The sequence below is a fragment of the Lutra lutra genome, chromosome 4 (genome assembly GCF_902655055.1).
Source record: "Lutra lutra chromosome 4, mLutLut1.2, whole genome shotgun sequence".
Classification (NCBI taxonomy): Eukaryota; Metazoa; Chordata; class Mammalia; order Carnivora; family Mustelidae; genus Lutra; species Lutra lutra.
The window spans coordinates 20,097,393-20,124,617 of NC_062281.1; the positions used below are offsets into that span (position 1 = coordinate 20,097,393).

At 38.1% G+C, this 27,225-nt stretch overlaps 1 protein-coding gene across 3 annotated transcripts in view; it reads right to left on the reverse strand.

The window, feature by feature from the left end:
• The window catches only part of COL14A1 (collagen type XIV alpha 1 chain), a 217,839-nt gene that overhangs the window by 186,195 nt on the left and 4,419 nt on the right, over positions 1-27,225 (reverse strand). For 2 of the 3 annotated variants that reach the window (XM_047727417.1, XM_047727419.1), the window contains exons 2-3: positions 15,037-15,162; positions 4,990-5,106 (exon numbers count right to left, since the gene is read on the reverse strand). In XM_047727417.1, the coding sequence (XP_047583373.1) occupies positions 4,990-5,106; positions 15,037-15,124 (205 nt within the window). In that variant the 5' untranslated portion in view covers positions 15,125-15,162. Of the gene's footprint in view, positions 1-4,989; positions 5,107-15,036; positions 15,198-27,225 lie in introns of all 3 variants that reach the window. The other variant, XM_047727418.1, reaches the window with a different exon arrangement.

The following is a 27,225-nucleotide window of genomic DNA, read 5'->3' on the forward strand; positions in this document are numbered from 1 at the left end:
TGGAGCAATGTTGAGCATTTTTTCACATGTTTGTTTGTCATTTGTATATCTTCTTTGGAGAAGTGTCTGTTCATGTCTTCTGCCCATTTTTTGACTTGATTATTTGTTTTTGGGGTGTTGAATTTGAGAAGTTCTTTATAGACCTTGAATACCAGCCCTTTATCTGTAGTGTCATTTGCAGATATCTTCTCCCATTCCGTGGGTTGCCTCTTTGTTTTGTTGACTGTTTTCTTTACTGTGCAGAAGCTTTTTACCTTGAAGCAATCCCCAAAGTTCATTTTTGCATTTGTTTCCCTTGCTTTTGGAGATGTATCTTGAAAGAAGTTGCTGTGGCTGATGTCGAAGAGGTTACTGCCTATGTTCTCCTCTAGGATTTTAATAGATTCCTGCCTTACATTGAAGTCTTTCATTCATTTAGAGTTTATCTTTGTGTATGGTGTAAGACAATGGTCGAGTTTCATTCTTCTGTGTATAGGTGTCCAATTTTCCTAGCACCATTTATTGAAGAGACTGTCTTTTTTTCCATTGGATATTTTTTCCTGCTTTGTTGAAGTTTAGTTGACTATAGAGTTGAGGGTCCATATCTGGGCTCTCTATTCTGTTCCACTGGTCTATGTGTCTGTTTTGTAGCAGTACCATGCTGTCTTGGTGATGACATCTTTGTAACATAGCTTGATATCAAGCAATGTGATATCCCCAGCTTTGTTTTTCTTTTTCAACATTTCTTTAGTGATTCAGGGTCTTTTCCATTTCCATATAAATTTATGATTGTTTATTTCAGCTCTTTGAAAAATGCCACTGGTATTTTGATCAGGATAGCGTTGGGAGATTTTTAATTACTGATTTATTTTCTTTGCTGGTTATGGGTCTGTTGAAATCTTCCATTTCTTCCTGTTTCAGTTTTGGTGGTTTATATGTTTCTAGGAATTTATCTATTTCTTCCAGATTGTCCAATTTGTTGGCATACAATTGCTCATAATATTCTCCAATTGTTTGTATTTCTGTGGTTTTGGTTGTAATCTTGCCTCTTTCATTCATGATTTTATTTATTTGGGTCCTTTCTCTTCTTTTTGATAAGTCTGGCTCAGTGTTTATCAATATTGTTAATTATTCCAAAGATCTAGCTACTTGTGTTGATCTGTTATACTGGGTTTTGTAAATTTCTATATCATTGATTTCTGCTCTAATCTTTATTATTTCTCTCTTCTGCTGGTTTTAAGATTTATTTGCTGTTCTTTTTCCAGCTCCTTTAGGTATAAAGTTAGGTTGTATATTTGAGACTTTTCTTGAGGAAGGCCTGTCTTGCTATATACTGCCCTCTTACGACTGCCTTTGCTGTATTCCAAAGGTTTTGGACTGTAGTGTTTTCATTTTCATTTGCTACCATGATCTTTTTTTAAAATTTCATCTTTAATTTCCTGGTTAACCCACTTATTCTGTAGTAGGATGTTCCTTAACCTCCATTTGTGATCTTTTCAAATTTTTTCTTATGGTTGACTTCAAGTTTAATAGCACTGTGGTATGAAAATAGGCACGGTATGATCTCCATCTTTTTGTACTCGTTGAGGTCCAATTTGTGAACCAATAGCTGATTTGTTCTGGAGTATGTTCCATGTGTACTTAAAAAGAATGAATATCTGTCACTTTAAGATGAAATGCTCTGAATATACCTGCTAAGTCCATCTGCTCCAGAGTTTCATTCAAAGCTGTCATTTACTTATTGATCTTCTGCTTAGATGATCTGTCCATTGCTATGAGTGGGTATTAAAATGGCCTACTATTATTGAATTATTATCAATGGGTTTCTTTAAGTTTGTTTTAATTAATTTATATATTTGGCTGCTCCCAAGTTGGGGGCATAAATATTTGCAATTGTTAGATCTTCTTGTTGGATAGACCTCTTCATTATAATACAGCAACCTTCTTCATCTCTTATTACAGTCTTCAATTTAAAATCCAGTTTGCCTAATATAAGGATGCCTACTCCAGCTTTCTTTTGATGTCCATTAGCATGATAAATTGTTCTCCACCTCCTCACTTTCAATCTGGCAGGGTCTTTGGGTCTATGAGTCTCTTACAAGCAGGATATCAATGGGTTTTGTTTTTTTTTTTAATCCATTTTCACCCTATGTTTCTTAATTGGGACAATTAGTCCACTTACATTTAGAGTAATTATTTATAGATATGAATTTAGTGCCATTGTATTACCTGTGAAGTTGTCATTCCTGTAGGTTGTCTCTTTTCATTCTAGTCTTTGTGGCCTTTGGTTTATCTTTCTCAGTAAAGAGTCCCCTTTAATATCTCTTGCAGAGCTAGTTTGGTGTTCATGATCTCCTTTAGTTTTTGCTTGTTTCAGAAGCTCTTTATTTCTCCTTCTATTTTGAATGATAGCCTTGCTGGATAAAGTATTCTTGGCTTCATTTTTCCCCCCATTCAGCACATTGAATATACCATGTCACTCTCTTCTGGCCTGCTAAGTTTCTGTGGACAGGTCTGCTGCTAACATTATATCTACTCTTGTGGGTTAAGGACATTTTGTCTCTCACTGTTTTCAGAATTCTTGTTTTCTATGATATTTCTTGGTGTTGACCTTTTTGGTTTGGTATAAGCAACTCCAGTCTCCACTCTCTCTCCTCCCCTCTCCCTCTCTCTCTGTCTTCTCTCTGTGAAGGGGGCTTCCTTTCCTCCCTGGCACCACAGCTTTTCTCTCCCCCAATTCATATCTCCAAACCTCACATCTGCCATGTTCTCTCCCTCTAATTGTTCAGATTGTTTTCTTAATCTTCAGGTCAATTTCCTAGTTACTCAAAATGATTTGCTTTTCGATCTAACTATGTTCAAGGGATGAAGTAAGTTCAGGGTCTCCCTACTACTCTGCCATCTTAAAATTTTTTTAAAAAAGATTTTATTTATTTGACAGAGAGAGATCACAAGTAGGCAGAGAGGCAGGCAGAGAGAGAGAGAGAGAGAGAGAGAGAGAGGAGGAAGCAGGCTCCCCACCAAGCAGAGAGCCCGATACGGGGCTCAATCCCAGGACCCTGGGATCATGACCTGAGCTGAAGGCAGAGGCTTTAACCCACTGAGCCACCCAGGTGCCTCCTACTCTGCCATCTTAAGTCTCTCCCCAGGAATCTCTTGAACTTGAATTTCCCATGGTGGCTTATTTCAGAACACAAACTGCATTTTCAGAAGTCAAAGTTATTTCAAAATTGGGCCATACTTCAAAATGAAAATTCTGAACCAGGCTCGAGAATGAAATATTGCTTTCTGCAAGTGTGTCACTTCTGTGAGCCAACATGAGTAAAGTTGGCATCTGTTTCACTGAACCATGAATCATTCTAAAGAGTCTGGGTAATATTTGTTAATAACCTTCTAGAAGATTCCTTTTTCATGGCCAAGCAAGAAGCCAGGTGTTTCAGCTGCTTGTTTTGGTTGAGATTTTAAATCCACCACTGGGTAAAATGTCCACAATTATCAACAACAGAGCATTTGTTAGCCTTATTAAAAGAGTTGGGAAAAGGACTCCAACAGCAAGAAGCCCAGGTCCATATAACCATCTTTATCAATATCAAACAAATATCAAACAAAAAATCAATTATCAAACAAAAAACCCTATCTTTATCCACCAATAAAGAGGAAAAATTATTATACGTACATAAATACATATGTATTATACAAATATACTATTATTAAATATTTCTTACAGAATATGGGAAACTGGATCCTAGGAAAGGAAATGAGACCTGAGGGACATACTCAAATCATCTATATTATCAATCACAGGCAATATGATTGCACTCGATCTGGCAGTCACTGTTGTAAGTGCTTTACTTTTATAAATTCATCAAGTCCTCACAAGTGCTTCCCAAATTTAACATGCATAGGAGTCATCTGGGGATCTTTGTCAAGGTCAGATGCTGATTCAGCAGGTGGGAGGTAGGGACCAATATTCTGCATTGGCTCTCAGCTGATGCCTGTGCTGATTCTCAGATTACATTTTGAGTTCTACACCTTACAACTCCATGAGGTGGGACTAGTGCTGTTTGTGGGTTTTATGTAAGATGACACCAGAGAATGGAGAGGTTATACAACTTGCCCAAATGACATTTCTTATATACCACAGACCCAGGTGTGGAGCTCAAGCTATTCATGTTGTTGACCCCCTCTTTGTCTCCATGACTGTGTGTAACAGCAGCAGTTCCTCTCCATACTCTTTATTGTTTTACTAATCATATTTGTATAATAAAAACATAAAATAGAAGAAAGAAAAAAATTCAACCAAAATTTAATTTTAAAAATTTGGCATAACTACTTTATCTTCATGATCAATAAATCTAAGTTTTATTTTTCCTCCCTTCCTGCTTTAATTTACCACTTATTTTCACAGTGTCAACTTAGCTCTTATCATTTTAATGTATAATTGCTGAATAATACACTATCAAGTTAATTAATCGTAATTTACTCAGCTGGTCACAAGTGTTAGTCTTCCAGATGTATTGTATTTTTTTTTTAAGTGTCAACAGGCCAGAAGTATTCATTCTATGTTGAAACACAGGAAGCAAGGATTTTAATAATCTGGAAATTTCCCCTCAGGAGAATTACAATGAGCCCAATAGCAACTCTTTAGACTTTGGGAATATTATTTCTTTGATTAGAAGGTAAGGTTTCAAGTGCATATATTAAATTGAAAAAAAAATTTCAAATGATTTTCAAGAAACACTCAATACTTCACATTTTTTAACTATGTGTAAAAAGTTGTTAATACTCTAGAAATCACAATCAACTTTTTTTTTTTAAAGATTTTATTTATTTATTTGACAGAGTGAGAGAGATCACAAGTAGGTGGAGAGGCAGGCAGAGAGAGAGGGGGAAGCAGGCTCCCCACTGAGCAGAGAGCCCGATCCCAGGACCCTATGATCATGACCCGAGCCTAAGGCAGAGGCTTTAACCCACTGAGCCACCCAGCCACCCACAATCAACAGTTTTTACCTGAAGCTGGAGTCACGAGAAGTTTGTAGCCACCAAATTTCCCCCTTGGAGCCTTCCATGAAATCTGTATACTGTCATGAGTTAATACATTATACCTTAACCGTGTCGGTGGAGCCACTGCAAAAGGAGAAACAAAAATCATTTAAATGTTGAAACATTTAAGCTGCCATTAGTTAAACCAAAGAGTCAACATAATGAAATCAAAACACATGACTTCATCAGCCTCAAAATATGCTCTTTCTGTAACTCTATTAATGAATCGATGAGTTCTCACAGTGATACAAACCCAAGAGCATCTGTTTCTTACTCAAGAGATAAGCATTTATCAAACAGTCCTGACCTTACGACAAAGACCTATGACTTAAGGGTTAAAATGTAATACTCTAGTCTAGTTTAAATTGAAGCCAATCTTGTAAAATGCATTCATTATATTACAAGGATGATTTTTTCCCCCCAACTTGGAACACATAAGCTTTTATAATCTACTCTACTGAGACCTGTTTTATGCCTTTAGATTTTTCACTTTAGTAATCTAGTATTTTTAACGATAAGGTCATTTAAGAAGGCAACCATGGACATATTATAGTATTAAGATCTATATTTAAAAACATTTGAAAAAGAGATTATAAAGGACCAAAAGAAAAAGGATCAAATCACAGATAATTGGGTTTTATAAAGTTTGATCCATTCTCAAAGTGTAGCTGATTTGTATCTTTCAGAAAGATACACAGCATAGGCTCCTGAGTCATGCCAGGACACTTAAGCTTTCCTGATAGTTCACAAAATGGATAGGTCTATATTACTTCTTGTGTATGTCATTCAAACTTCAAACCTACATCAGTGCTCCAGAATTTCACACAAAATAGTTTAAGAAGATTTTAATTACATAATATTGAAATAGTTTGTCAAAAAAGAAAAGCTTACATGTAACAGAAAAGCTTAGCTCTTACTGTCCACGCTTACACCCTGCCTTTCTTTCTCACTTTAGGAAACAGAAAGAGGGGGAGGAAACAGACATTCTCCTTAACAGATATGTAGCACAATATGGGGTTTGGGCATTAATTTGATTCCAGTTCTGTCACTTATTAGATAAAGAAACTTGAGTGATTCCTCCTTCTAAAACTTTATTTTTAGGAAAAGTAATCTGTAAATATTTGCTCCTCCAGCTTTGACTTCATCTAAGGGGTGATCTCAAAAGCTCATTTGATTCTCACAAAAAAAATACAGTGCCATCCCAATTTCACATATAAAGAAGCCAAAGAGAAGCTGGAGACTTGCCCAAGTTCACATACTGGTGAATGACAATCCCTGACCGCAAGTGAGATGCTCTGTTTCTTTGGCAGAAAAGCCACATTAAGAAGGCACCCTTCATGGAGATAGAGGAATGAGTAACTGACTCCTCACAAGTCAGCTCAACTTTTACTACCTCTTAGCAGAGAATGTTAGCAATTCAAAACAAAAAAAAACATTAGCTTCCCATTCTCAATGTGACCTGAATGGAAGAAAGAGTTGACATTTCTCTTGTTTATGGAAAAATATGGATTTGTCATAAGAATAACTATTTTGAAATTCAAGAAGAGGAACCTAACATTTGGATGAACAGGAAAACTATTACAATTTTGCTTAGTCTGGAAACTGGTGAGAATAACCTGTTATTGATAATGATTTTATTCATTTATTTGACAGAGAGAGAAAGAGCACAAGCAGGGGGAGCAGTAGGCAGAGAGGGAGGGAGAAGCAGGCTTCCCAATAAGTAGGGAGCCCGATGTGGGGCTCAGTCCTAGGACCTTGGGATCAAGACCTGAGGCAAAGGCAGATGCTTAACCAAATAAGCCACCCAGGCGCCCCTATAAGTAGGCTTTCATTACTTATGGAAAAAATTTAAAACAAGAATTAAGCAATTTTAAACAATATATCCAGTTTCTCAGCCAAATCTCACCAGTGGGCTGGTAGACGTCATTGGCCAAGCTTATTACAAAGTTCTGCACGAATGTCCCGGTGAAAGATGGCGGACGTGCCTGGGAACCATCAAGTGGAGAAGTACAACAAGCGGGATGGAGGCCTCAGTCTAGACCGCTGCAAGAGGACCAACCAATTCGGTCAGTTCCCCAGGTGTGCCGACTTCTCAAGGAGGGCAAATAAGTCCACAACATTGAGAATTCCCAAGTTCAAGATTAGAAACCTTTACAACATTTTCTACCCAGGCTACTATTCTTTAAAGATTTTATTTATTTATTTGAGAGAGCGAGAGGGAGAGAGAGAGAGAGAAGGAGCAGGGATGATGGTCAGAGGGAGAGAGAGAAGCAGACTTCCTGCTGAGCAGGGAGCCCAACGCAAGACTCGATCCCAGGACCCCTGGATCATGACCTGGACTGAAGGCAGACACTTAATCGAATGAGCCACTCAGGCACACCACCAGGCTACCGTTCTTTAGATGTGATCTGAGTTTATAGCCCTGCCACATTTTTTAAGTCAAGAACCATAGCCTTCTGAACCCCCAGGAGAAAGTGATGGGGATAACAATGAACACGCTCTGATCCCATGGATCATATCCAGACAATACAGACGGGGCTCCAGACCCAGAGAGGCACTGGCTTCCGTTGAACTACTCATGGAAACACAGCATGAAGCAAATGCAACCACTAAATCCATCAGTGTCCAACTTTTAAAATCATTTACAAATAATGCATGTGACTACAGTCCCATTACGGCTGCTAGCAAAAAGGAACACCACCCTTCTCTTTCATCAACAGACCACATCTACTGCCTATGTTATATAAGCAGAAATACCCTCACAATCGGTAAAAGAAAATCCTGGTTAGACACAAAATTCACATTTCCTTTAGGTTTTTGCCTTTAGAGGGAAAAGAGTGAACTTTAAAAAATGCTAGTTAAGGGGTGCCTGGGTGGCTCAGTGGGTTGAGCCTCTGCCTTCGGCTCTGGTCATGATCTCAGGGTCCTGGGATCAAGCCCCACATTCGGCTCTCTGCTCAGCGAGAAGCCTGCTTCCCCCTCTCTCTCTCTGTCTACCTCTGCCTACTTGTGATCTCTGTCTGTCAAATAAATAAATAAAATCTTTTAAAAAAATGCTAGTTAAGAAAGAAGGAGGCATGAGGTCATAGTTTCGAACTTCAAAGTTAACTCCTTTTTCTCCGTATGGAAGAAAGACACTGGGACTTGCGTCAGAGCAAGGGTAGCCAAGATTGATAGAAACACTGTAAATGCAGTTCAGAAATCACTGCTCTTATTGCATGAAATAAAAAGTTGGGTACATTTGATGTTAGACAGATGATTTTTCTTTTTGCGAGCATAAAGAGATGATTCTATACATATATATAACTCCCAGTAATAATTACAAATGCTGATGTGAATTTGACTCAGAATTTACTTCATGTTAGTTAAAATCCTAAGCTAAGAAGACAAAAATCAAAACAAAACAAAACAAACAAACAAAAAAAACCAAGTGTAAAATTTGATTTCTAGCCCACACTAAGAACCCAGGGCAACTCATTCCTTGCATGGTGAAGCCAGGCTTCCTGTGGGATTGGGCCAAACACAATATTTGTGAATATATGTATTTCATCCCAAAGGGGAATTGAGGAGGAAGAATGGGGACGGTCCATTCTTTATTTTCTTCTCTCCTGCAGGGTTAGGCTTGTTACTGAAAGTATAGGGCTGTGTTTGTTTTGTTGTGTTATGGGGTTTTTTTTTTGTGTTTTTTGTGTTTTTTTTTTTTGAGAGGGAAGTTTTTAAAACTCCCAAAATTCACTACAATTATTCTCATAGAAAACAAATCTTGTAGGCAGAAAATGAATGTTTACGTGATTTATTAAAGCCTCATTATTATCCATAGGCATTTGGGAAATTTTATTTCTTAATGTGACTATTCAAGGGTTAATTTTCCATCCTTCCCTCCCTCCTTTCCTTCTTCCTTCCCTCTCCCCTTCTCTTTTTTTTCTCCTTTCTTCCTTTCCTTTTTCCTTTCTTTCACTCCATTTCAACAATAGAAATCTTGCTGTTTCTTTTTTTATAGAGAGAGCATGTGCATGTGTGTTGTGGGGGAGGGCCAAGAAGGGCAGAGGGAGAGGAAGAGAGACTCTTAAGCAGGCTTCACAGCCAATGCAGAGCTCAACTTGGGGCTTGATCTCACCACCCCGGGATCATGACCTGAACTGAAATCAAGAGTTGGATGCTCAATCGACTGAGCCAGCAGGCATCCCCAAAGATTTATTTCAATTAAAATATTTCCAGTAATTTCCTGAAACACTACTTTTTCTATAGGAACACTGAAATGAAGATCCGTTCTTCACAACCCATGATCACCACTTGTCTGTCTGCCTTCTCTGTATGGCGCTGGTTTCTTCCCCAGAACCATACACCCTCTGTGCTGCAGGGGGCCTCGGCTGTGCTGTCAATCAGCCATACTCCCCGGGCTAAGAACCTGAAACTTGTGTCCGGCAATGGAAGGAAGGAAAATAGCCCGTCAATTTCATTGCAATAACATGCCCTAAAAAAATGGTCAGTTTCCTAGAATCTTATCCAGTATCCAGGGTGTTCTTAGAGTCCCATCCTTTTCAAAGCTTAATTTAACTTTTACTTTAATGATGTGAGCTACTTTGTTACCTACCAGCAAATACTTTTCTTTCTCTTTTTTTGCTTCAGTGGGCCAGAAAATGTTTCTTTTTTTTTGCATCTAAAAACCTCTGACTGATGAAGATGGAGTAGCATGGGCAGTGAAAATGTGTTCTCTTTCAAAACATAGTTTTGGGTGCAGTATCAATAGAACAACCTCTTATATTTATTAAGTAAATGACCTTTAAACAGCATAGAAGTATTTGGTTTATTTTTCCAAGGGATCTAAAAACAGCCAAACAAACAACAAAAACCTTAGCTTTTTATCTCGGTTATTTTTCAATTAAATGCACTGCCTGGGGCGCCTGCGTGGCTCAGTTGGTTAAGGCTCGACTCCTGATTTTGGCTCGGGTCATGATCTCAGGGTCCTGGGACTGAGCCCTGGATTGGGCTTTGCTCAGCGGGGAGTCTGCTTGAGGATTTCTCTCCCTCTGCCCCTCCCCTCTCTCTTCTCTCTCAAATAAATAAATGAATCTTAAAAAAATAATAATAAATGCATTGCCCAATGTTCTATAAATAGAAGAACTTAAAATATGAAAGAAAGTCACTGTGGGATATACTGGGGTGGGGAGGTTCTTTTTGTCTTACTTGGAACCCACTATGTTTCATTTGATGACCCATTATAAAGATGCTGTAAAGAGCAGTAAAGAAAATATTCTCCACTGTCCAAACATGTTTGATGACTACTAATAACAAAACATATGTGTAAATTTCTTAACACAGAGATCTTTATAAAGTTAAATTTAACCTTGATGCAAAGTCTCTAATTTTATATGCTTTGAGGTGTTTAAATGACAGTTACCTTACCTTCAGTGGTTTCTGTTTATAACCATCCAAAAAAAATTTTGCTGGGACCCAGAGAAGACTTACTATGAAATACTAAGAAAGTCTTAGACCCACCATTCTGTCATATAATATACTTTTTTTCCCCCTTACAGCCAACACAACAATATGCTTTCTGTGTTCCAGTTCATTTAGCAACTTGTCTTAAAAAGAAGATGCTGGAATAACCTAGGTATAAACAACTATTTTTGAGCCAATGTGGGTTCACATTCTCTGGAGAGGGAAAGTTCTCCAGAAAGAATTACTTAGAGACTAAGTGGTAAAATACATTCTGTTGATAAAGCTATTTAGGAGGGGAAAGTTAATTTCCTACATGCCTTTTAATACAGACTGTATTAGCCACTTACAATAACAGAAATGTATTATCTTACAGTTCTGGGGTTCAAAAGCCTGAAATGGGTCTCGCTGGGCTAAAACCAAAGTGTAGGTAGGCTTGCCTTCCCTTTTGGAGGCTCTCAGAGACGATCCATTTTCCTGCCTTTTCCAGGTTCTAGAGGATTCCAGCATTCCTTGACTTGAGTCCCCTTTCCATCTTCAAAGCCATCAATAGCCTTGGCTAAGTCTTTCTCTTATGACTTTCACTCTGACATTCATTCCTCTGCCTCCCTTTTCCGTATTTAAGACCCCCATGATTGGGTCCAAATTGGACCCACCTAAGTAATCCAGGATAATCTCCCTATCTTAAAGTCAGCTGATTAACAGCTTCCATCCCATCAGCAATCTTAATTTCCCCTTTGCCATATAATTTGGCATATTTACAGGTTCTGGAAATTAGGATGTGTGTATTGTTGTGAGCACATTATTCTGCCTACCACACTGGCCTTTTCTTTTCGTTTTGTGAATAAATGTGACTCCAAAATGTCTCTAAGAACATAAAGTTTGAGAGTAATTAGTGTCAGCTAGCAAGTCAACACACCTGCCATTAGCAAAATACTGTATTGAATGTCAAACACATTCACATGTGACTTTGCAAATTAGTGTCGAAATTGGCCAACCCATAGGAACTCACTCCTATGTCTGCTTTAAAAGTAGGAAATCAAGGGCACCTGACTGGCTCAGTCTTGGGATCATGAGTTTGAGCCCCACGTTGGGTGTAGAAATAAATAAACTTGAAAAAAATTAATAGTAGAAAATCAATCACAGGCTCCTGGCTGGCTAAGTCTGTAGAGCGTGCAACTTTTGACCTCGGGGTTATAAAGCTGAGCTCCACGTTGGGTATAGAGACTACTTAAAATTTTTAAAAATCTTAAAAAAAAAAAAAAAAGCAGAAAATCAGTCAAACGAAGCAATTCACATGCTTTATTCTCTGCTGACACCATGAATGTTGTCCTGGGAGATAGAAATAAGATTCAGTTTCTCAAATGTCTTACATACTTTCCTAAAAGCCAAAGAAGTCAATGACATCTGAAGCCTTTTCTTACTAGGATTTCCTCCCGCATGTGCCTGCCATCTTCCTTCTTCAAAGTTTCTCCAGCCTTCACTTCTAGGCCACTACATTCCCCTGACCCTCTTTACAATTGCTTTTTTGACAATTTCAATCATCTTTTTTCTTCCTTTAACTTCTTAACTGTTGGTGTCTGCCATATTTCATCCTCATTTCTCTCAATCGGGCCATGCCTTTTTGGCTCATCTCTGAGACCTCAAAGGTCCCTATCAGCTAACCTCCAAGCACAAAAGAATTTAGATACATTTCCTACTCTCATCTCTTTCATCTAAGCTCCACACCATCCATTGCCCACCAGACATCTTGTCCTAAATGTTCCACAAGCACTTGAGGCTCCATATGTGTCTAAGACTGACCTCATCTGCTTCTTAAATTTGCTTCATTTCTTATTCTTTTATTTCTTTAAACATTTATTTATTTGAGGGGGGGAGTGCATGCACAGCAGGGGGTGGGGCAGAGGAAGAGAATCTCAAGCAGACTCCCCACTAACCATGGAGCCTGACGCAGGGCTTGATCTCACGACTCAGATCATGACCTGAGTCGAAACCAAGAGTCAGATGCTTATTCTTTTATTAATCTCCTCAACAAATGTATACTACGACTGAGGCATTGTTCTGTATCAGAGATACAGACACTAAGGAGAGAACTACTGTTTTAACAAGTGTAGGTAAACAAACAACTACGACACAAAGATACAAAAGCAACAATAACATAGCAGTCGAAATTAAAGGCTCCATCTCCTCACTTCTCCAACAAAAAGACTTAGAGTCATCTCTGGCATTTCCCTTTCACAACTCCCTCCACGTCTGATCAGAAAACAAATTCAATCGCTTCTACCTCTGAAATGTTTCTTGGACTCATTCTCTTCTTTCTATCTGGTTCAGGCCCCCAACAGTTACTTCTCAGAGAAGTCAATATTATCTTCCAATGGTCTCTCTTACTTTACTTATTCCCCAAGAGCCTACAGGTTGCAAATACGAGTATCGTTGACATTGCTGTCAGAGTTTCTTTTAAAAATGGAGCTGTTTAAAATTCCCCACAGTCTGGCTCCAGTAGACCTTTCCATCTTCGTCTTTTGCTACACCCACCATCCCCCACCCCACAAAAGCTTGCATGGTGATTTATCTGCGTATACCCTGTCTCCTCAGTAGCAGTAAGCTGCTGGAGGACAAAGAGTGAAGTCTTACCTTGTATCCTGAACCTAACGCACAGACTGTGCCCCATAAATATTCATTTAAAATGGAATTTGGCCAACAGTGTGTATCTGGTCGATGGCACCCCCGAAAGTATCCCAGAAGGGCTCTCTGTATGATCAGCTACTCCACAAAAGACCATTTCTGAACTAAGTTAGACTAAGATGGCCGCTCTGAAGGGCTTTGTGATTTGCCTGCCCTGTGTTCCAAAGGTCTTATGTCTGGAATCCCACAGTGTAGATGGTAAGTTATCTGGGATTTCTAGTTATCACTTCCAAAAGCATTCTTGTTTTAATGTGAATAGAGCAAGCAGAATGGATCTGTCCAACTGTTTCCTATGTGTTGCTTGAAGAGTTGGAAATATGGCTTTAACACTATTTGAACACACAAAGGGTCAAATTCCATGCCTTTCCAAACAAGCATGTCTCACTTCGAGGAAGCAGGGTGTGGTGGGTCTTAACATTTGACTTCTCTATAACTGTAAATTCCAAGCCTTAGACATTAACACTCCTAAAATAACTTTCTTTATCACATGTAGATTTCCTTGCTAAGTCGATGAATGACAAATTTCAGCACCAACATTTCTGTTTCTGCAAGATTATCTTGTTTATCTAGTAATGGAGTTTTCCTTACTTATACATGTTGTGCACTGACTTCGGAAGTCAGCATGCTTTTTTTGCAAAAGTCTAGATAATAAATATTTCAGGCTTTGTGGCCTACACAGTCTCTACCACAACCACTCGACTACCCGCAGGGTGAAAGCAGCCACAGACATATGTAAACACAAGTCTGTGTTCCAATAAAACTTTAATGACAAAAACAAGCAGAGGGTCAGATTTGGCCCACGAGTTGGTAGTGCAGAAACTCCTAACACACTTTATAAAAACGAGTGAAAATCGAGAATAAAAGTGCAGATCCCGGGGCGCCTGGGTGGCTCAGTGGGTTAAAGCCTCTGCCTTCAGCTCAGGTCATGATCCCAGGGTCCTGTGATTAGCCCCGCATAGGGCTCTCTGCTCAGCAGGGAGCCTGCTTCCTCCTCTCTCTCTGCCTGCCTCTCTGCCTACTTGTGATCTCTGTCTGTCAAATAAATAAATAAAATCTTAAAAAAAAAAAAAAAGTGCAGACCCCAGTAATACAGAAAGTAGATTTCAAAAACTAAGTTCAACGAAAACTAAACCAGAAATCATTGGAAATGCTTAAAATGGCACATTAGCCACCTATGTCAGGCCTTTAGTAAGCTTTACACCATGTGCTAGTTTTTAAAGAAAGAAACAAAATGATAAAGACCAGGTAGGAAGTGGCAGACATATTTTGTAGACCTTCTATTTAAGAGACAAGGCATGGGGCGCCTGGGTGGCTCAGTGGGTTGGGCCTCTGCCTTCAGCTCAGGTCATGATCTCGGGGTCCTGGGATCGAGCCCCACATCGGGCTCTCTGCTCACCAGGGAGCCTGCTTCCTCCTCTCTCTATCTCTGCCTGCCTCTCTGCCTACTTGTGATCTGCTGTCAAATAAATGAATAATATCTTTGAAAAAAAAAAAAGAAACAAGGCATGACTGGGGCACCTACATAACACCCACTGTAGCTCTTCACTAATGGAACTGATTTTGCAGCACGCAAATTTGTCTTTTCCTAATGAAATCTGCACAGCCTCTTCAGAAGCATGTGAAGAATGAGCTGTTTAACAAACCACCACAAAATTACTATGCTCAGTCATTGGTGAGGTCTTAACCCTCATCAAAGTTGTGGCACATTTCTACAAAGTAAACAGCTGGGGAGACTGAGTAACATATGACCTTGCCTAGAAACACAGTAGAACACGATTAGGGTAGGTGTTAGGTGAAACACTATTAGGGTAAATAAAGGAAAAAATAATAATCAGAACCAATATAGCTAGAGTTCCAGGCCCTAATGATTATCTTAAAGTTTTGCGTTACCTTGACCCTGGACAGTGATGGAATAATAAGCAACTGCCAGCAGAGCTGGTAACAGCCAGTGATGCATGTTGCACTGAGAAATCTTCATTTTATCCTCTGCTTTTCACATGGGACGCAGCAGCCGTCCTGGAAATAGAGAGCACAGGAAGATCTTGAGATGCCTGAAAATGAAGCAAAGAGAGTCATCCAGGACAGGCAAAGAAGCCAACTTGGATTAGGAATGTCAGGAAGTCATTCATTCCCTAGGGCACCATATATGTCACTCTGAGATAGAAACTGATAAAAGAAAAATTTTTGAGAAGATGCTGCAAATGGAGAGAATGATCTGAAATATTTAGGGAAGAAGTTGACAGTCCTCTGTGAGTCTTTGTAAGGCGTACACTGCCTGGTGAATTGTCCAAATGGATCAATTCCAAGAGTTTACCAGAAATGACCATTGTCATCAGACAATCACAATTTCCTTGACCGTAATGTGCTCCTCCAGGGTTTTTCACATAAACTTCAAAGTCCTACTGTTGCCTTCTATTGACTACAAAGTAAAGGTGATAGATGGGACCTTCCCTCTGGTAATCAAAAAGAATTTGAAAAACCACTCTGTGCCAGTATGAAATCACTATTCTGCTTTTATTCTGCTGGGCTGAAAAAGCCATCATCCTCTCATCTTTTCTTATAACTTTTTTCCTTTCATGTGTGAATCTAAAAACAAGTCCAAGGTTTTCTTTTTCACGAGGAGATCAATGAGAGAAAAACTGTAAGCAAAAGAGAAAGAGAAGAAAAGGGGGGGAAAGGGAGAAAAGGGAGAAAAGGGAGGGAGGAAAAGAAGCATGGAGAGAGAAGCAAGGGTGACCGGTTGGTATTAATTGACAAGGCCAAGGTCTCCAAATTGTTGACCACAACTCTATTATGAGCCATTGCCGAGGAGAAATTCTGAATCCTTTCACAGAGAGTAAAAAGACATCTCAAAAGTTTTCTTCTACTGGGACATTTTTTCAATTGTATATTCATTCATTCATTCTCCAATATTGTTTCACAAAGGATCTGAGGTAAATTTCAGATAAATAGTGTAATGTTTTGGGACGCCTGGGTGGCTCAGTTGGTTGGACGACTGCCTTCGGCTCAGGTCATGATCCCGGAGTCCCGGGATCGAGTCCCACATCGGGCTCCCAGCTCCATGGGGAGTCTGCTTCTCCCTCTGACCTTCTCCTTACTCATGCTCTCTCTCACTGTCTCTCTCTCAAATAAATAAATAAAATCTTTAAAAAAAAAATAGTGTAATGTTTTTAGTATGACCCCTGTGATATTTGGGACATATTTAAGTATAAAATTTATTAACAGAGTTGATGTCATCTCTCAACTTAAAATGTACCTTTTTTGGTTATAGCCCCATTATCAGTATTAAAATACTATGTTTCTGACTTCTACTCTCCCTCCAGAATGGAGAATCTATATATTTGTCCAGTCTGCAGTTTTGTTTTGTTTTTAAGATTTTACTTATTTATTTGTCAGAGAGAGAGGAGCGAGAGTGAGCACAGGCAGACAGAGTGGCAGGCAGAGGCAGAGGGAGAAGGTGGGCTCCCTGCCAAGCAAGGAGCCCGATGTGGGACTTGATCCCAGGACGCTGGGATCATGACCTGAGCCGAAGGCAGCTGCTTAACCAACTGAGCCACCCAGGTGTCCCAGTCTGCAGTTTTTTTGAGAACAACTTTTTTTTACTGGTTAATATTATGGGTTTAGTTATTTATTTTTGCACTTATCATCAGGAATCACTTCTTTTTGTAATCCCTGCTAATTTCTGCTTTTATTGTTTTATTTGCTTTTCATTGTTCTTTATAATCTTTGTTGTTGTTGTTGTTGTTAAATCTTTAACTAATGTAATACTATTCTTTATTTGAAGCCATTAATTTTCCTCTGAGTATGCTTTGGCCACATCATAGAAGTTTTAATTTCTTTTTTAACTGAAGAGTTATCTCAGTGAATGCAGCAAAGTGTGTCTGTGAATTCTCAAACCAATATGACTGATGCACTTAAACCTCTGAAATCCTGGTGTTATTCCAGAATAATACAGTGTCTCCAGAGAAATAAATAATTGTCTTTCCTTCAAGCAATCATTCAAAAAAATTTTTTTGGCAAGTACTCTTTTTCATAACACCTAATGACAATCTTGCGTGCAACTCTTTTGCCTTGCCAGTAAAAGGGAGATCTGTAAGCTCTGATAATCATATAAATAATTGAGTTAAGGTTCTATCATAAAAATTAAAGAAGGTACTCAATTGTATCTAGAGACTCAAAAAATATCTTCCCCTATCAGCCTACCATAGTTCCCAAATGCTAGTTACAAAAGAATATTTCCTTGGATTAAGACATTCACATACTGGCCGCTCCTTAAAATTCCTAATGGAAGAGGCAATACATTGAGTGTCTCTCCTAAGAGAATAAACAACACATTAAGGGATTAGCATATGTATTTATTTTATATGTATTGAGCATTTTAGCTTTGGTTGATTCACTGCAGATTAGTAAACCAACCATTTGTCACAGCACAGAGGAAATTGGACAAACAGTGAATACATTTTGATGAATTAAAGAGGAGAGACCCTGGGGCATATGGAGGACCTTCACTCTACAGAGGCAAAAAGGACAAGATTAGGTGGATTATCCAAAGGGATGGGAGTAGTCCTTATGTAGACAGAAGGCATGAATACAGAGGATTTGGAAAGATATGGGAGTGGGCTTCAGCCCTATTGCAACTAGGAAATCAACAAATCAGCCAGTCACCCAGAAAGCTGGCCACTACACCCCCCAAAACCATACCAGCAGAATCACTCTCTCAACTCAAATAAAATAATTTAAGATTTTATACCCCAACACTACAACCATAGGTTTCAACCAGAACAAGGCAAAGAAAAGGAGAAGTAAGGAAACAGGCCACATTTGTGTTTCTGGCATACACTTAGGATCAGGGGACTTTTATCAGACACCACATGATAGTATTTTAACAAAGGAGGAAAAAAAATCCTTTTACAAGCCATAATCCAAAAGCCTTTCTCTGTTCTCTTCAAAATACTACAATTCTTGTGTCCAGGCGTTTTGAAGCAATAACTAACATGACACATTGGAAGTTAATCTGCATCTCACGAATTTTAATTTTAATTACTTAGCTAATTAACTAATTCTACCCTATCCTGGGTAATTAAAAAAAAATAGTATTATTTATATGGGAAAAATTGTAGCCATAGCTTATCTTTAAATCTTCCTTTTTATTGTTTACTTTAAATTGGGATGAGTAATACCACATTGAGAGAAGTGGAATTTTAGTTTTCCCAAGGTTTTCTGCCAAGTCTCCAAATTTTTGGACAGTAAAATAGGGGCAAGAAAAATCCCAATTCCTACTACAGTGCCATGAGATACTTCAACATTTACCAAAATGTCAAAGCCTAATTTGTTGAAACTTTGCCCAAAAGCCTGCCCAAGCTAAATAATTCTGCCTTAACTTTTTTGCTGTTGTTTAAAAACATGGTAAAAATGGCCCCTTAGTTCTAAGTTCAGAAGGTATAAACCCAATTTTGGGAAAGTTGATAACGTTCAGTACAAGTTTTCACAAAACACTGCCACAATTTCATATTTAGTAATTTAAAACTATTCCTGTTAGGACTAATTTACCCTTCTTCTACTTCATGTGTTTGTTTTATTTAATGTCACTTGTGCAGTTGAGTTTAATAAGGAGCAAAGACCCTGGGTACAGCCAGTTTTATCAAAATTCCTTAAAACAGTTATTCTAAAGTTTTTGTAAACCACTCATACACATATAAACACTTGCACAGACTTACATACATACATGCATTCAAATCTTGAATAATGTTCTACTCAAAGAGTGCTGACTTAAAAAAAAAAGAACTTAAACAAAACTGTTGCTAGCATCTGGCATATGGCCTTGAAAGAGTGTGTTATCTGTAGTATTAGAAACCAAAGCTCTCTACTTGGTACTAAGGAAAATACAAAACTTCCTACTACATAATCCCTGATCTCTGTGATCTTACTATTTTACTGAAAGGAAGATCACAAGCAAATACGTTGCAAAGCTACATAAAATAAGTATGAAACAGAACAAAGAGTTAGCACAAAGTGATGGTACAAATAGAAAAATGGGAGGTAGAAAGACAATCTGCCAATAATTTGTTAGGGGTCCCTGGCTAACTGGTTTAACCACTCAGACTTGGTTTCTTTATACAATATGTGCAAATTAACATCTACCTTATCCAATGATTGAGGTCAATGGAGACAATGTACTTAGAACACAGGTAGCTCTCAAAAAGTTCTAATTCATTCCATGTTAGCAGCGGGCTGGAGAAACACAAAGGACAAGGGAATGATAACAATCAACAAATTTGCTACTTGAGTAGATACCGAAGGAGGAAGGAAATGCAAGAAGTCTTTATCTACCCTATCATTATTAAGGTGTTGGGACTGACTTGGCAAAAGGTTTAGGCAAAAACAGAAGACCCAGATAATGATAGAGACGCAATTATTTGCAAGGGTGAACTGCTTTAAACTATTCAAAATACATTCCTACCGATATTTTATCATTTTCCAGAGGACAGCTCTATATAGATTCAAAATAATCAACCATATGAGGATGTGGAAGATTTGACTTAAGAGCCACTCATAGACTTAAAAAAAAAAAAAAGAAAGAAAAAGGGGCAGTTCTAGTTGACAAGTTCATGCAAAGATTTAAAAGAAATGGGGATGTTTAAGCATGTTTTAAGCCTAGGAAAAATAAGAATCAGAGGCACGTGATGAATGTCTTCAAATATTTGAAGAGCTTTCATGTGGAAAATAAAATATTTTGTGCAGCTTCTGCAAATCAAACTTGAATCACTGGACTGGCCCACAGAGATGTGGATTTGGATGTAAAAATTCTCAAAACTTAGAACCAGTTCTTCTCTCTTACTAGAAGCTCAGAGGCAGTAGCCGGTTAAGTTTTGTCCATACCAGATGCTATAGAAGGGAAGGGGAACGGGACAATATGACCTCTGAGATGCTTTCCCCAACCCTCCTTTGTTTATCCTTTAAGGTTCACTGTATAAAAGAGACTTTTATAGTCAATTGATGATCTAGGTCATTCAGATCTGTAGATTAAAAAGCAAAGACTAAAAACAGGTCTAATGTATTACCCAGCAGATTGACATTGTTTACCATTTCTTATTTCTTTTCTCCAATGAAAATACCTCCCTCCTCACATCCAGAATAATCAAAGAAGTTTCCGGGACTGGTTAAGTAGGTCCACTTAAAAACAAGCCCCAGAGGAAGGTAGTGGTCATAACTCTTTTTTATAGTTGATTTTTATTGTGTTATGTTAGTCACCATAGAGTATATCATTAATTTTTGATGTAGTGCTCCGTGATTCATTGTTTGCATATAAATCCAGTGCTCCGTGCAGTATGTGCCCTCCTAAATACCCACCCTCTAAAACCCTCGTTTTCTCGGAGTCCACAGTCTTTCATGGTTTGTCTCCCGCCTCCAATTTCTGCCCCCCTTTCACTTTTCCTTTCCTTTTCCTAATGTCTTCCATGTTATTCCTTATGCTCCACAAGTAAGTGAAACCATATGATACTTGACTCTCTCTGCTTGACTTATTTCACTCAGCATAATCTCTAGTCCCATCCATGTTGATGCAAAAGTTGACAAGGCAAGAAACAACAAGTGTTGGAGAGGACGTGGAGAAAGGGGAACCCTCATACACTGTTGGTGGGAATGCAAGTTGGTGCAGCCACTTTGGAAAACAGTGTGGAGTTTCCTCAAAAAATTAAAGGTACAGCTACCCTATGACCTGGCAATTGCACTACTGGGCATTTGCCCCAAAGATACAGATGTAGTAAAAAGAAGGGCCCTATGTACTCCAATGTTCATAGCAGCAAAGTCTACAATAGCCAAACTGTGGAAAGAGCCAAGATGCCCTTCAACAGATGAATGGATCAAGATGATATGGTCCATATAGACAGTGGACTATTACTCAGTTATCTGAAAGTGGTCATTACTCTTATCTGTTAGCATTATGACATAGTAGAAAACACTTCTAGGTTAGGAATAAAGAAAACCTAGTTGGGGTACTATTAGCTTGGTGATTAGACTTTTTCTTCCTGAGTGAACACCCCACTGGACATGGCCATATGATTAGAGGTCAGGTGAAAAGCCAGTCTTAGTAGCATAAAGTATCAAAGAGCAGACATGTTCAGGAACTCCAGGGACTGGAAACTGAGAAGGGACATGTCAGAAAAGAGTGAGCCACAATAAAGAGAAATAAAATCAGGAAAGAAATTCTCCTCAAACCCTGGATACTTCAGAATGATAAAGAGTCAAGAATCCAAAAAAAGTATCCATCATAAATGTGTGTGCATTTAAAAACAGAGCTTCAGAATCCATGAGGCAAAAACTGATATGGAATGGAATGGAAGAATGGCATAAGCAAAGCTAGAGATGTTAACACTCCTCTTAGAAATGGACTCAAAAACTAAACAAAGTATCAGTAAGAGCACAACAGTTGTTGGTAACTCTATCAACAAATTAATATTTATTGAACATTACATCCACCAACTGTAGAATGCACTGTTTTTAAGTGTGCATAGAAAGTTTTATAAAGTAAGCCATATTCTGGGCCATAAAATGAGGCTTAAAAAATTTCAAAAGTTTGGTAATTTACAGAGTATGCTTTCTGACAGTAACAGAATTAAATTAGAAATCAACCATATTAAAATATCTTTACAAATTCAAAAACTGGAGATTAAACAACGTGTTTCTAATTAATCAATAGGTCAAAGAAGAAATCACAATGGAAATTAAGAAAAATATTTGGAAGGGAACAAAAATACAAAGACAACACATGAACATCTGTGGAATGCAGCTGAGGGATTAGAGAAAAATTTCTAGGTTAATATATTTACATAAAAAGAAAAAAGATTTAAAACCAGTGATCTCATGTTCCACCTAAAGAAGCCAGAAAAAGAAGAACAAATTAAATCCAAATCACGTTGAAGAAAGGGATTAATAAGGATAACAGTAAAAATCAAAGAACTATAAAACTAATACTAGTGAAAATTAGCAAAACTAAAATTGTTTCTCTGGAATATTAATAAAATAGAAAAATTTTAAGAAAGAATGATCAAGAAACAAGATAGGAAACACAACTAACAATACAAGAAAAAAGGAAATTATATCACTATATATTTCACATGCTAACAAATGAAAAAAGGAAAAATATTAACAACTTTTTGTCAGTAAGTCCAACAATTTAGCTTGGAAAACACTCTTCACACACTCCACTTGCTAAAACAGACACATGAAAATACAGAAAGTCCAAGCAGCCTTCTATCTATCATAGAGACTGAAGTTATTAAAAATATTCACAAACTAATGGTTGCCAGAGGAGAGATGAATGGGTGTTGAACAAAATGGATAAAGGAGAGTGGGAGATACATGCTTCCAGTTATGGAATGAAAAGTCATGGGAATAAAAGGCACAGCATAAAGAATATGTCAATGACATTGTAATAGCAATGTATCAGGACAGATGGTAGTTACACATGTGGTGAACATAACATAATGTATAAACTTATATATAACTTATACATAAACTTGAATCACTTACTGTCTTGTACACTTGAAATTTATGTACTGTTGTGTGTCAATTATACTCAAATAAATATTTAACATATATATTCCTGAAAAGAAAAGTGTAACCCAAATGCTTTCACTAATGAATTCTATCAAATATTTAAGGGAGATAAAATATCAATCCCATGCAAACCCTTTCAGAAAACAGAGGTGAGCTAGCATAATCTTTTTATTAAAACCAGATCTCATTACAAAATTACAGAATATTCCTCATGAACATAGAAATAAAAATTCATTTACCTACACATAAAAATAATAAAAATCATTAGTAAGTGGGGTATATTCTACAAATGTTATGACTAGTTTAATCATTCGGGATGTTAGACCAATATATGAATAAATAGGGGCGCCTGGGTGGCTTAGTGGGTTAAGCCTCTGCCTTCAGCTCAGGTCATGGTCTCGGGGTCCTGGGATCGAGCCCCACATCAGGCTCTCTGCTCAGCAGGGAGCCTGCTTCCCCCACCCCTCTCTCTGCCTGCCTTTCTGCCTAATTGTGATCTCTCTCTCTGTCAAATAAATAAATATCAAATAAATAAAAATCTTAAAAAAAATAAAAGAAACTCAGCAAAGTAAAAATAGAGGGGAACTTTATCCATCTGATAAAGGGCATCTATTGAAAAATCATATTTAATGGAGAAATACTGAATGCTTTTCTCTTAAGATAAAAAATAGGACATGGATGTCAACACTGTAACAGTTTTACCATTTCATTCAGCATTGTACTAGAGGTCCTGGTCAGTGCAATAAAGAAGGAAGGAAGGAAGGAAGGAAATAAAGAGGATAAGAAAAGAAAGAGAGGAAGGAAGGAAGAAAGGGAGGGAGGGAAGGAAGAAAAGGCAGAAAGACTGGGAAGGAAGAAGCAAAACCATATTTAAAATCAACATGATTTTTTGCACAGATCCTAAAGAACATATAAAAGAAAACAAAACCTACTTAAAATAGTAAGTAAATTTAGGAAGTCTGCAGGATACAGATCAATAGGCAAAAATTAATCATATTCTTATATGAAAAAACAAATGGGAAAGAAATAGTTTTTAAAATTCTATATACAATAACATCAGAAACACAAAATACTTAGAAATCAGTTAGACATGATATATTCTACAGTCTTTGGCATAAAAATCAGAAAAATACAAAACTGAATTCCTAAAAGAAACTTAAAAATGCCTAAATATACAGAGCAGTATACCATGTTCATGGATTGAAAAACCCAATTGTTAGGATGTCTTCAAATTAATTTACAGATTCAAAGCAATCTTATCAAAATCTCAAGTCATTTTTTTATAGAAATTAACTAATTGATTATAAAAACTTGCAGGGAAATGCACAGGACTTAGAAAAACCAAAACAATCTTTTTAAAAAGAACAAAGTCGGGGACACCTGGGTGGTTCAGTAAATTAAGCATCTGTCTTTGACTCAGGTCATGATCCCAGTGTCCTGGGATCAAGCCCAGCATTGGGCTCCTTGATCAGCAAGGAGCCACTCCCTCTGCTGTGTGCTCTTTCTCTCTCTGTGACAAATAACAAAATAAAATATTAAAAAAAAAAAGAAGAACAAAGTCAGAGGACTCATAATTCCTGATAACAAGCCTAACTATAAAAGCAATTGCAATGACAGTAGAGAGGCATATTATTCTTTGATGTGTTACTGGGTTCTATTTCCTAATACACATTAGTTCATATTAACAAGTGCACTAATATTAATAAGTGAGAGGAGTCTGTAGCTTTCTTTTTATGCTGTGTCAAATGTGTATATCAGTATACATACATTTCACAAAAATATGAAGTTTCTATTCTTTCTGTAAATGGTCCTTTAGAACAGTTATAATAGTATTGCTCTTACTGATTTTTTTGTACATTTTTGTTAGCATCTAATTGCAAAACCATGGAATTTTGGCATTTGGGGAGGCTACTTTTTAACTACTTTTCAAAAATTTTATGCCTATTGTCTTATTTATAATTTCTGTAAACCTAAGGTATTTTAGAATTTTCTATTTTGTTAAAAATAATCCATTTCATCCGCATTTTCTAATGTATTGGCATACAATAATTGTAATTACTATTCTAGTCTTGTAAATTCCTCTAATTTTGTGACTGTTTTCTATTTTCCTTTCTTAACTTATGTATTTGGGCTCCCTCATTTTGCTTTTTTAAAATAAAAAAAACTGAATCAAATTTACAACATCAAAATGGAAGGGAAAAATAGAAAGCTGGAAATAAGGAAACAGAGGAGAGAAAAAATTATAAAGATTTATTTATGTATTTATTTATTTGATAGAGAGAGAGACAGTGAGAGAGGGAACACAAGCAGAGAAGCAGGTCTCCCACTGAGCAGGCGGCCGGACGCAGAGCTCAATCCCAGGACCCTGGGATCATGACCTGAGGCACCTAGGTGCCCAGGAAAGGTTATAAAAACGAATATAAGGTAGTAAAAAACAAAAAAGAAAGAAAGAAAGAAAGAAGAAGGGAAAGAGGAAGACAGTAAATAGTATAAAAACAGAAAGGATCTTTTTGGTCAGAAAATGGGCCAATGTTACCTAGATTGGTATTCCTCAAAATCGTCAGTCTATGAACTGTTTGTTATTGGCCCACAATGAGATAGCAAAATTATACCTAAATGTAAATCAATACATTGTCTTTCTTCCTTCTCCAGGAAAGCTTTGATATGAAAAAAATTTCAGTTGAATTAACAGTGTGCTTAGTGACATATTTGATCTACATATTTGTGCTTAGTGACATATTTGATCCCAGGACAGTTTAATCTCAGCAGACAGAAGTAACAATGTGTAGAAGGGCACAAATCAGCAGACCATAATTTGTGTAGCACCAGCCTACACCCCTCTCTGCATACCTCCTATGGATTGCCTCGCCCCTATCCTACTGCAACTTTCCAGCTAACAGCAGGGCCTTTTACCTTTTACCTTCTGGATTTTGGGTACTGAAGATATCTATACAGTGATTTAACCCATAATCCAAAAGGTTCAAAGTGCATATTAGGTCATGAACAAACGTTGATTGATTGAATAATTGATGACTGAATCAGGGCTGACGTGTACAGTTTACAGTTACTGCACTGCACAGTTTGCACTTGGCCGAGTGAGTGATGCATGAAACGCACAGACGCTCTCCTCTCCGAGTTGTATGCAAAGCTGGGTCATTCAGAGGAAAAGGCACTATTCTCTTCTTCCAATGGCATGGCTATGCTCAGAGAGACCACCTCTCTCTAATTCATATAAAGACCCTAAGTAGATTAACAGCAAGGGACTTGACTGCAAATTGACCTCAGAAATGCAGCTGCTCGGTCTTAACCTAGGTGCTGTAAATTCTATAGGCTAGCAGGCACAGCCATCCCCAAAGCATGGCAAATTAGAGTGACAACTCCTTGATTCAGGAATGATCCATTACCTGGCTTTTCTTTGTTCTCTTTCTTTCTTTAAGGACCGACATAGCTCTTTGGTCAAAGAAATGGGGCATTGCTTTTAACTAAACTCTGCATTATAATCTGTATAAAGGGTAGCTGCCCATCTCAGCGTAGATATCCCATCCCTTACGAAGCCTTCCCTGATCTAAGTCTGGCCCGATGCTCCCACTGTGGTTACTATGGTAGTCATCTTTATATTCCACTCTATAGCATGTAACACTGCACTGTGATTGGCTATTTGCATTTCTGCCTGCCCAAGTATATTGTTCGCCACTGTCTTTTGAGTGCTTAGCACAGTTTTGGGACATGGCGGGAGAAAGGAGGTAGAGGAAAAACAGAAGTGAAAACCTGCAGTGGAATATCATTTTTAGGTATGAGTTCATTTCAGTGTAGATATCAATCTGTGTATAAAACCAGATGGAAAGCCATTCAGGAATAGATATTTATTCTATGAGACATCCCTTGAGTGCTCCTAGTCCAAGACACCTCCTAAGACACTCCATGGACTCAGCAAAGCCCAGTTTCCCTCTCAATCAATTTTCTTTTCTTCTTTTTTTTTTTAAGATTTTATTTATCTATTTGACAGACAGAGATCACAAGTAGGCAGAGAGGCAGTCAGAGAGAGAGGGGGAAGCAGGCTCCCCGCTGAGCAGGGAGCCCGCCGATGCGGCGCTCGATCCCAGGACTCCGAGATCATCACCTGAGCCGAAGGCAGAGGAGGCTCAACCCACTGAGTCACCCAGGCACCCCTCGATCAATTTTCATGAACAATCCAGGTAATTTCTGCGAGGAAAGATACCAAGCACTGCTCCCTTAAATTGAAAGTTTGACACACCTGCCAAGGGAGCTCCAAGGGAGGAGCTCCAAGGAGGAGCTCCAGGGAAGGCCCACTGCAGGAAAAGTTTTTCAAGAGCATAGATTAAAAAATCTCCTTGGGTGGGTGGTGCGGGGGCGGGGGTGGGGTGCTGGGTGGCACCCAGCTGGTTAAGCAACTGCCTTCCCCTCAGGTCATGATTCCAAATCCTGAGTTTGAGACCAGCATCAGGCTCCTTGCTCAGCAGGGAGTCTTCCCCTCACCCCACTTGTGCTCTCTCTCTCCCT